The 11,322-nt window shown below is 41.3% G+C and overlaps 1 protein-coding gene across 7 annotated transcripts in view; it reads left to right on the forward strand.

Moving 5' to 3' along the window:
- The window catches only part of ntng1a (netrin g1a), a 117,464-nt gene that overhangs the window by 98,682 nt on the left and 7,460 nt on the right, over positions 1-11,322 (forward strand). For 3 of the 7 annotated variants that reach the window (XM_013913785.1, XM_013913786.1, XM_005744885.2), the window contains exons 6-7: positions 5,827-5,994; positions 9,524-9,658. The exons of 1 other annotated variant lie outside the window; for it this stretch is intronic. In XM_013913785.1, the coding sequence (XP_013769239.1) occupies positions 5,827-5,994; positions 9,524-9,658 (303 nt within the window). Of the gene's footprint in view, positions 1-3,154; positions 3,200-4,184; positions 4,245-5,826; positions 5,995-9,523; positions 9,659-11,322 lie in introns of all 7 variants that reach the window. 3 more of the 7 variants (XM_005744886.2, XM_005744887.2, XM_005744888.2) reach the window with 3 other exon arrangements.

Raw genomic sequence — 11,322 nt, forward strand, 5'->3', positions numbered from 1 at the left:
GTCTTCATGCACGGCATTATTAGTGCTTAGTGTGTGTGGGCATGCTCTTCATACATGCTGTGTACACGTACATATTCACTGCTGCACATCCATCCTCTCCGTCCCTTCCAAAATGCCAGGCCAGACCATGTCCAACGGCTGTCCTCAAATCCTTTACAGGGCGGGTGTGCATGCTGATAAGTGCGTGTGTGTGTACGTGTGTGTGTTTTGGGGAGGGAGGATGGGCGATGTAGAAAGGACACTCTGACAAACCAAAGTCTTCGTTTCTCATGCAGATTGGCCCACGGGGATTTAGATTTCTCACGAGTGGCTGTCTTGTTGCAGCAGCCTTCCACAGAACCAACAAAACACAAAAAAATGAAACATGCTGACTGTCTTATTTTTTAAGCACACTGAAGAGGATGAGGCCATTTTCAGTGCAAACACAAACCAACGTTAAGTCGCATCATTAATAAAGTAAGAACAGGCTAAGGGGGGAAAAGGTTATGATGTCCTTGAGGTTTGTTTTTTTAAGGATTGGAAACAAAGCTACTGTTTGGGGGAGAAAAAACAAAGCCCTGCACTTTTTATGTTGTTTTTTGAAGGTAATTGAATTCCTTATTGACTTTCCTCAATTCTATTTCAAGTTTATTAAGCCAGGCAGAATTGCCTAATGCAGACCATTAAAGTGAAATTAATATTTTAAAAAACAATTCTGGCTCTGCAAGATTGCATTTCATTATAAGTATGGCATTGATTAAAATCCGTCACCACTCATTTCACTCCTGAATATTCCCCATAACAAAATAATTAATGGAACCTAGATGTGCATTACATCCCGTCAGTTGCCAACACAGAAACCCTGTTTCCAAAAGAATGCAAGTTTGGGAAATGTGTAAAATGAAAATAAAATTATTGTTATGATTTGAAACTGTATTTCACTGAAAGTGGTACAAAGACAATACATTGAGACTTTCTGGAGCTGTATTACCTTCATGAAATGAGCAAAACCTTCTCTAAAGAAAAAAAATGCCAGCATTGTTGCTTAAGAACCTATATGTATTGTTTAACATTTATAGCATTACTTTATAAATTTGCAAAGTACCCAGTGTACACCAAAGCAGCCATTTACCAGCATGAAGGCTGGATTTTGGACTGTGCACAGATAACATTAAATGCCTGACCTCAGCTCATCTTAAATGAGCTCAGGTTCAGAAAAGGGCAGTTTTCTTTACTTCTTGTTGTCTTCTCCTTTAGCGTGGCTCTTTTGTATTTGCAGCTTTGAACTGTGTTTGCTGAGTGCTCCTGAGCTCATGCAGTGATTTCCAGAACCAAATGTGCCGTTCGAAGGCCCAAGAAGATCGCAGCCTTGTTCATTATGTAAAGAGATGTCTCAATATTCTCTGAATCTACTGATGATATTATGTACCGTGTATTATTAAATCCCTTTCAAATTTAGCACAGAGAATCGTTGTTGAACTGTTTGCACACCCAGTAATACACAGAGGAGCAGACGCCTCTCCATCGCTACCTCTGAGAGGCTTTCTTGCTCTTTTTGATAATCGGTCGTGTTACTGACCTTACGCTAATATAACCAATTAGTTAGGAGATGTTTCAACAGTTGTTTAATATTTTTGTCTTACTTTATTTTATTTTTGATGCTACACAGGTTCCAGGCTTTTGTTTACTCAGCCTTCTTTACTTGATGCTGGCAGCAAATTTAAAATGATCAAACCTGGATTTTTTTTTAATGTCTTTGTGCCATTTTCAGGTAAACGATTTGACAAGGATTGTGCTTTATGTTGAAACACATTTCACACAGCACCACAACTTTTTTTGGAAACAGGTTGTGATTAAATATCATCATACTTTAGCAATTAGATCAGCTGTTCGACAGATCTAGACAGTGCAGCGTTCTCACCTTTTTTCCCTTCCAAATGTTCCTGGCAGAGCCTTTTTTTTTGCAGCTGTTTTGACCAAACGGTTTCACTGCTAAGTGATTATCACACGAACAAAGTATTTCAAAGTAGATTTCAAAAAAGAGCTTTTTTTCAAAAGCTCTTTATTTGTTAATATCTCATTTTCAAACAGCATTTCATTCTGTGACTCGTGTGACTCAGACCCAGCGGAGACGTCAAAGTCGTCACCGATGCCAGAATCCCCACGAAGAATCAAATTCTTCTTTCGTTCGAGCAGTTTTGAAATCAGCACTGAGGGTATTTAAAGCGACTGTCACTCTGTAAAGACATACAAACCTCAAAACTAATGTTTTATTGAAATCCAGCCCACTTACAAAAAAAAAAGAAAAAAGATTCGAAACCATTATTTCACAAGGGAAAAAAGTCATTATTTAAAAGATTGCACTTGGTGAACAGCAGTCATATTCTCTATTCACACATAGTTAGAGTAAGTGGCTTCTTGCCAAGACACCGCTGGATGTTAATTACCCAAGATTGCATGATTCATGGAGTCAATAGCGAAAGGACAGAAAGATCAAGTGAAGAGATGAAGGGGCACGATGAGGAAACTTATCCGTATTCCTCCCTTTGCTTGAGTCCTCTCCATTTCCAACCGCAAAGTATTTCCCTGACACGGAAATACTGACTTGTATGTAATTATGAGGTTATGCTACCCACAGCAGTCCGTCATTCCAAGTCCCAACACCTGCCATTATTTATTCATTGTTATTCCTCCACCAGAAATACACTGTAATTAGATATTGATTACTCAGTCAATGTGATGAATTAAACAAAATGCCCCCTAACGTCTTCATTTGCTATACATAGAGTCCCTTGCATAAATCATGAGCTAAATACTAAGTTTAACTGAGTTTGGGTTTTTTTCTTGATCTTTTGTCTTCAGTTTTTTTTCCCACTCATCATTGCCATTGCCATAAACATACAGTTGCACAGCAAGGTCATGGACGTCACACAAATTACATACAACGTCTCTCCGACGTCCTTTTAATGGCTCTTTGGATGCATTCTCTGCCCGTCCATGTCAGCCCTGCCCCATCGTGCTGTTTCCTGATTTACAGATCTGAGTCATGCTGGACATGTTCATATCTCCAGTTGTCTGTGTCCACTACCACATAGTCTCCCCTCTTTAGATGATCTGTAAAGTGCATCACACGAGGACACATCATTAACTCCTGATTTCTCTCAATTGCACGCAGTTCGGCCGAATGTGTCATCCCTAGGTGTCGCTAACCGAAAAGAAGGTAGGCATCTAAGATTATGCAACAATTATGTTTTTGTTTTGCAGATTCATTTACTTCAGGTGTTTGTATAGTTGTCAAAAATGACTCTTTGGTAGCCCAAACTATCCTTCCCTTTTTCCTGGCTTCTTGAAAAGCCCAAAAACATTATAAGTCAGCCTGTCGCACCCTGGAGGCTCAAGAGGTTGCTGCAGCTCTGATTTATACATTAACACTGTTTCAGTTAGGTGCTCAGCTCTCAGCACCGTGTTAGCTCATTAGATAGAAAAGCAGGAGAGGTTTCACTTTTGTCTTTTTTTGAAAGTGTTGGGCTCAACTTAGCTTAATCCATCATGTAGATGCCGTGTTCAGCCACCTCACAACTAGCGCACAACCGCTCAGCTCTGTGTTTCCATGACTGCAGCCAAGCGCTCACAATGTATGTGGCAAGGGCTTATGTCACCTGGTACAATGGCAGAGGCCGGGCCCATTATTTCCTTTTCCCCACTGTTTGCTTTATAGCCGTAAAAGAATGGAGGGATTGATGTGTTCACTGCTAGCCAGTTTCCTTACCCACGCAGCTGTGCACAAATTTATAGTGTGAAAATTCTTGGCTGGCCTCCACCGAGGTGGAGAGTAGTTTGTCAGGGTATAGTTTCTGTCTGGGGAAACATACACAGACAGTTTTGAATTATACTAAGCACTTGTTAATGAAATGAAGCGTAAAAGAGGGTCCATAATATTTGAATTGTTGAATCGAAGGCATTTGTAACAGATGCTGCTACACGCAGCCAGCTTCACTTGGCAATGTCACTCCTTATTTCTCAATGCCATCATTCATCTTTATTGCGTATGTTTCCTTTCTTTTCTTTTCTTTTATTGTTATATTTTTATTAGGCGTGATGCTTGGTATCCTTAATTCTCTGGCATTACATGTGTTATGTTGAATTGCAATATCATGGGGGTTTTTTTTGTTTGTTTGTTTGTTTGTTTCTTTTAATTTGTCTAGTAGCTCCTCAAGTTGCATTGTCCACTGCCCCTTCTGTCCACGTTGCAAACAGCAAGCGAGGTAGGAGCTCTGGAATTCCCACATTGTCCCCACCCAATCCCAGATGACACCCAAAGCCTTCTTCCTGTATGAACTGATGTTTCTGTTAACCTGTGAGCTACCCCCCCGCCAACCCTCCCCAACCCTTGTGACACTACCCCAGTGCTAGAGCACTCTGTATCCGTATCTCCAGCTCAGAGCTAGACTGATGGCTTTCACTGGACGACTCATTCATCTATGGAATCGTATTCTAAACACTATAAAAGTCCCTTGGAATCATTTCTTTTTTCACTGAAAATAAAGTGGGTGTTTGAGGCTACAACTATTTTGGGGGGGAACATGTACCTGAGACTTTTTATTCCCTGTGCGCGCCGTGCATGATTTATAACCTTAGCCTATTTCTAGAAAGGAGAGATTATTTGTCTTCTGAGAGTATGCCTGCAAGAGGGAGGCATCTAACGTAGAGGACCTTAGCTTACATTTGGATAAGACTTGCTGATTTAGGTGAAAGGTAGTGTGAACTGGACTTGCTGTACCTTCGTTTCCGAGACGTGCCGAGTTTATTAGTGTCTGGACAGAGAGAACTGACCTCAATACAGATTCTTAATAAACACAATCCCTTGGACGAAAGCCTCCTGCACTAACCACTTTATCGTGGAGCTGTGAGTGGGCATTCTGTCCAAGCAGCTGCCAGTGTGGCTTAAGGGTCACATCTGTCTGTGCTGTGACACATGGTGTCAGTGGTCACTCGGAGTGACGGGCTGATCCTCACTGGAACAGAGCTGGGGCCGGACACGCCCCATCCTGCAAGCCTTAGGGCAGGACTGCCAGTGAGTATCATGGATTGTAGCAGCTTCGACTCAATATAGCTTTATCTAACTAAGCATGACTGCATAGTAGGCAATGTCACTTTCCCACCCAGCTACAATTCACCACACACTCACTTGCCTCGCTGATTGCTTGTTGAAAACTCAGTTGGGTCGGACTAAAAAACAACTAAAGAAATGTTTGTTGGATGAATTAAGGGTTTTAAAGATAAGTAATACATCAGTCATTGCAAAGGGTTTTAAAAGAAAACACAAAGGTTTCATCTCATCCTCTCTTCAGACCAGATAACCGCTGACATTAAGACTTACACAAAAACCTCCAAATTCCCTCACACGCCATTCTCAGCGGCTGAGACATCCATTTCATTCATGGTTTGACCTGCCTCATGCTGCGCGGTGCTCCTGATGTGATCGTGTCTCTGTGCTGTCATTTCAGAGCCTTTGTCGCCTCGTGCTGTGGTGTGCTTGAAGTGATGTGACCTCTCTACTAACGCCGTGGTGTTTTATGTGAAACTTCTGTTTTTTTCTAACTCTGGCCATGCCCATGCGAGACTAATCACGACCAACCTTACCTGTCATTCCCCCCAACATCTTCTCCTCAAACCATCTCCATTTTTAACCTCGCATGCCACGGAGCCTCCATCAGACTTGCTAACCCCACCGCCGTAGCACTCGCTGCAAAAGCAACAATTCCAACGCTCTCGCCCGCGTCTCTTTCTCCTTCTTTTCTCTCCTCCTCCCCTCTCCTCACTTCACACTTGCTCTCTCTTTGCAAGACTGCGAATGCTTCGGCCACTCCAACCGATGCAGCTATATCGAGCTGCTAAACACCGTCATTTGCGTGAGCTGTAAGCACAACACTAGGGGCCAGCACTGCCAGCTATGCAAGCTGGGCTACTACCGCAATGCCTCAGCAGAACTGGACGATGAAAATGTGTGCATAGGTCAGTCCCCCATCCGGGCCCCTTCACCACCACCACGCTTTCACACTCTCTTCACCTCACCTCCTGTCTCTGACTCCTCATTAGAGAAATTGTCAGTTTCATCCCCAACACGTCATCACTCATACACTCTCCTGTTTCCATGTCCAGTCATCTTCCTCTTTTGCTTCTTCTGCTTTCACACAAGGTTGTTGCTCATAAATCTCCTTGTTAGCCTGGGTGTTAGCAGGTTATGCTTAAGGGAGTCTTTAGCATCATATTAAAATTAGCAGTTTACCATTTATTAAATATACCTTTATTTTTACCTACTAGCTCTCATATATTGTGTTTTATTGTAATCTCTTGCTGCTAGCTAGGTTTTATTTGAAAGGTGTATATTGAAGCCAAAATGATCCTATTTTCAAGGTTTAGCATGTGGGCGAGGTGAGAAAACTATAATTTGAGGAATAAATGTCCTCCTGAATAGCTGCATGGTGATTAGAAATTGGTTAGTGTGAAATGGTCACAACAGCTACATCTGAAACGTTAGCAGGTTTGTGCCTTGTCACAATTTTCTGTACAAATTCTGTCATTAAGGAGAAACAGTTCAAATGTTAGGATATAGCTGAGTTAGATAAGAAAACTGAGAGCACTGTTATGTCTTTATGTTTATTATTAAGGTACAGACAGAAGCATGTTGCCTTAGCTTAGGACATTATAGATTAAGGATAACATTTAGTCTTGCTTTGTCCAAAGGTAACCTTCGAAACCTTGTATGACATGACATATAGACCACAAAGTGTTGAGTGACCCCTCATTTTTTAATATTTTGCTTCCCAGGAGTCAGATTTTCTTATGTTTAAAGTGGTCTTGAGCAATAGTGAGCAAAACACAGGAGTGTTTTTTTGTTAAGCCACTTAACACATGTGAATCACTCAAAGGCACCTAACCTACGGGATGAATCACTGTTGTGTCCAACATTACAGACAAATGGGAAAGAACCAAATTTAAATTGTGTTTTAGGCACTTTCTTAGTAGATGCCAGTTGTGGAATCTACAAAAAAATAAAATAAAATGCCAAGGACAACATAATTTAACAGATATCAAATAGTATTTTTGCACCAACAGGTAGATTCTCAAAGAGCTATTAGCTAAAAGGCATGTCTGTGCATCATGTGTACCCTTATAAAATCTTAGGAAAGCAGGACAATATAAGAAGCGGCAGAACTTACAAAAAAACTATTTGCAGCAGATGAACAGTATCTGAAAGTCATGTCCTTAGGAAATAAGAAACAATTCCAGCAAACACCTGACACAGGACCTGAGAGATAGATTTGGCTCTTTAGTTGATCTGCTGATGACCAAACCCTCAACTTGTCTTAGTGGAAAAGTGGCTGTCAACAAGTCATTATCAAGCAAGGTAAATAATAAGGGGGGAGCTGAGGTTCTGCCAAATTATACAAGAACTGGACGGAAAATCAGTGGCTACAGGTTGGATGCAGTCTTGAATCCAAATTAAAAATTTTGGACATCATCAATATGTATGAAGGAGGCCAGGAGTGTGGTACAAAATTGAATGTCTACAGCCATCTGTGAACATGGTAGAAGCTCTGTCGTGGTTTGGAGCTGCATTTCAGCCAGAGGTGTTTGGGATCTTGAAAAAATTGCAGAAAAGTTCCAGCAGATTTTGATCCATCATGCAATAGCATCTGGAAAGAAAGAATTTCCAGCATGACAATGATCCCAAACACACTGACAGCATGCCTGGATAGAAAAAGCACGCAGTGGGAGGCTATCAGTCATGGATTGGCCTCCCCAGAGCCCGGACGTCAACATTATTGAAGCAACGTGGGATCATCTTGACAGAGAAGGAAATAGAAGTTAGCAAACTTCCAAAGAAGAGCTTTGAATTTCCTTCAGGAAGTCTGGAGAACTATAGCTGAAGAGAGTTCAGGCTGTGTTGAAGAATAAAGATGGTTATACCATATACTCATTCCCATGTATGATTACATGTTTGAATAATCACTGCACCTATTCTCCATTTTCCTAGCAAAATATTAAAAAAATTTGGAGGTGACTTGTGACTTTCGCACAGTACTGTAGGCTACATAAAATTGGTGGTGGAACTTACAAGCAAATGTATTCAGTATTGCCAAAATACTTGCTGGTGAAGCAAATGCCACCTTTATGGTTATGTCTGAGGTAAAAGGCCATTTCCACTTGGTGTTCCTGTTATTTTGTTCATGACTTTTACGCAGGCATTCATAAAATGCATTATCTACTTTGTCTATGTGTAAAAATTGCGTTTCCTACGGTTCCTAGGGCAGTATCTCGGTTCCCCGTTGAATTTTTTAGCTAGCACATGTAGTGTGAATTCACAGCGCTCAGTGCCAGGTGCATTTGTGAGTCCTGAGGGGGGAGTCTGACAAGCAACAAGAGTTCTGAGAGAAATGTTGCAGCGAAGTCACACCGCCAGTCAGAGGTGCCACACAAGTGCATATGTCATATACATGAAATGGCCTCAGGAGCAGCAGCTGAAACCTGTCACAAGGCATTAAAAGTCGCCGAGGCGTTACTGCGTGCCAAACTCGCCGTCACCCTGCCTCTCTCTCGCTGACCCCCCACTTTGTCACTTGCCGTCACCTCTCTCCTCTTGCCTGACCCTTGGATGTCACTCAGGCGCAGCCGCGTGCAGCCAGCACAGACACAGAAGGTGCAATGTGATGGTCAGGGACTGTCAAAATAAGTGTCACTTTGACTGCAGAGTGTTCCAGGTGCTCTGAAAAGTGGGAAGGTCAGTTGAGTGTGAGGCACTAGAGACTGGGCGTGTTGCTTTCATGAAGCGCTTTATGTTCAAATTGCAGCCAGAGCACCGCTGTCTTCTGTTTGTAATAGGCAATTAAAGATGAAGCCAAATTCTTATCAAAGGATAACAATAAGTCTACAGAGCCATTTAAAAATTAGAGGGAATTAAAGAACATATTACTACAATGCCCATTTCAATGTACTCTCTCATTCCTCTGGAACATTCAGTCTTTATCTTTGTTTCATATCATTATCCATCTCTACCTTCTCATCACATTTCCTGTCTTCTCTTGCCATCTTTTGCTACCTCTACCTGTTTGAATGACTCAGATTTTGGAAGAGCATGTTCAGATAGGCTCACTTTGTCCATCTAAAAAGAAAAAATCAAAGCTACTGATAGTGCTTTGCATATCTGCTCATTGCACGCTGTGTTCTTTAAAACAGCCAAATTAATGCTATATTAATTACAAGTATGTTGTAATGAATAGAAAATGTTCATGTATCTAGAGCCAGCTTCATTCTCACTCATTCTGTCTCCATTACAGTTGAAATGGTAGCATTTTTCCCTGTATGAGTCTTTAAATCTATTCCCATTCTTTTACCAGTTATAATAATCAAGCACCTTCTTAAGCTAGAGCTCGAGGACCGCAGACCACGCTGTGAAAATCCTAGACTTGTGCTGGGAAGTCAAAGCACTACCCTTTTTTTCTCCAGCCTGTGTGTGTGTATGTGTGTTTTGTTTTTCCAGAATGTAATTGTAATCCCTATGGCTCAGTCAATGATCGCTGTAATGGCACAGGATTTTGTATATGTAAGGAGGGCACTACAGGGCCTAAGTGTCAGGAGTGTCTGCCCGGCTATTTGTGGGACAATGGCTGCAAATGTAAGTAGAACCGTAACCCTCCCCGTGCAGCTCCTGACTGTTCTCCCCCTCAGCTGTGTCTTTCTCTTCTATTCTCTCTCTGATGTCTTTTCTCTCTGCGTGATTCCTGAAGCTTTGGCTGGAAGAAAAAGAAACAAAAAAAAAAAAACACTGCACACGTGCAAGACTGCCCAGCTGCCTTGACAAACACAGAGCTAACACATAACACCACCTAACCCGATATATACGAAGCCATTCCTTTCATAGCCTGTACCTGCATTTCACACTCGCTGTGGCTGCATTACCAGCGTTGAATCAGCAGGCGCCGTTTATGGCTCAAATAGAGAGAAAGCAGTGGAATGACGGGATGCATGCTGCTCGGTAACTCAGTTATTCAGGCGTGTCGCACACCAGCAACACAACAGCTGAGTCAATATTGACTGCTTGACAGGCTGCCTGTGATCTGTTTGAGTAGCCATCACCCCTTCACAGTCCACAACAGGACAATGTCATCCAACATCAACATTTTCTTTTAAAGGGGAATGCAGGTCGTTTTGAGTTCCAGCCCATTTATTACTGTCTACACTTTATATTTCCCCTGCTCATTTTGCAGTGCATGCCCTATGTATTTTTTTTTTTCAAATGTCACCAATTTTTCATAGTTTCCTTCAAGTCAAATCTCAGTGACAAACCTGCAAGAGGTAGACAAAATAGAGTAAACACTTCAGGATGATGGATTTTAACTCTCTGACAAAGAACTTTAAAGACTGAAAACATCATTGCAAACACTGTTTATGCTCCAGGCACGCATTACTAGGCCTCTTTGGATCTATCTGACTAGTCGAGCGCTGGTTTAAAAAGGCTCGCGTCAATTTTTTTTGTCAGAACAGGTGATAATTGCTTCTAATTGGCGCTCACCCACCGCGACCCATCTTTGTATCAAGTTACCTCAGATTAATGGGCCTTTTCAACACGACAGTGACATCTATTTGCCCGCCTCCTGCAGCTCAACATTAATCGCTGTCCCGACTAACAAAGGCGTCCTAAACGAGGCACTTCAATAGAGTACGAGGACGTGATTTTGAGATTAAACAGCGACTCCACACTTTTATTACATCCTACAGAAAAGCCAAAAAAAGGGAAAATTTTAATTTAAAGAATTACTTTCTGGTAGTGTAATTTATTCTAGCTTTCTTCATTAGACAAGTTTGATCGCTAGATATTAATTCTGTGAATTACATTGCCACTGTTTGCTTCAGGTTTCAACATCATTCTCGTGTATCCGAAATATTTGGACTAGGATTGGCTGATGTCTGAGTTTTACTGACTGGAGAGAAAAATATAAGAAACTCTAGTTTCACTATTTTAGAAAGTTTAAGTGTCAATCTCTGAATATATATCATTCTAAAACATTAAAGTGCAGGAAAAAAAAACGTTTATGACCTGAAGCTGATTCCTGTGCTTCTTCATGTGGATATTAAGTGATCATCGGCATAAGTAGAGTGTAATCTCGTGTTATCAATTAGTGAATTTATTGGGAAACACCCAATAAATAAACAGTGTAAACTTTGTGAAAAAACAAAAGAAGGAATATCATTGTGAACATGTTTAAAACACATGGCTTAATATTCACATCACAACAACAGTTACCTCAAGGTGCTTCATATTGTAAAGTAAAGACCCTA

Source organism: Pundamilia nyererei, unplaced genomic scaffold, assembly GCF_000239375.1.
Source record: "Pundamilia nyererei isolate P.nyererei 1_Seehausen unplaced genomic scaffold, PunNye1.0 scaffold00150, whole genome shotgun sequence".
Classification (NCBI taxonomy): Eukaryota; Metazoa; Chordata; class Actinopteri; order Cichliformes; family Cichlidae; genus Pundamilia; species Pundamilia nyererei.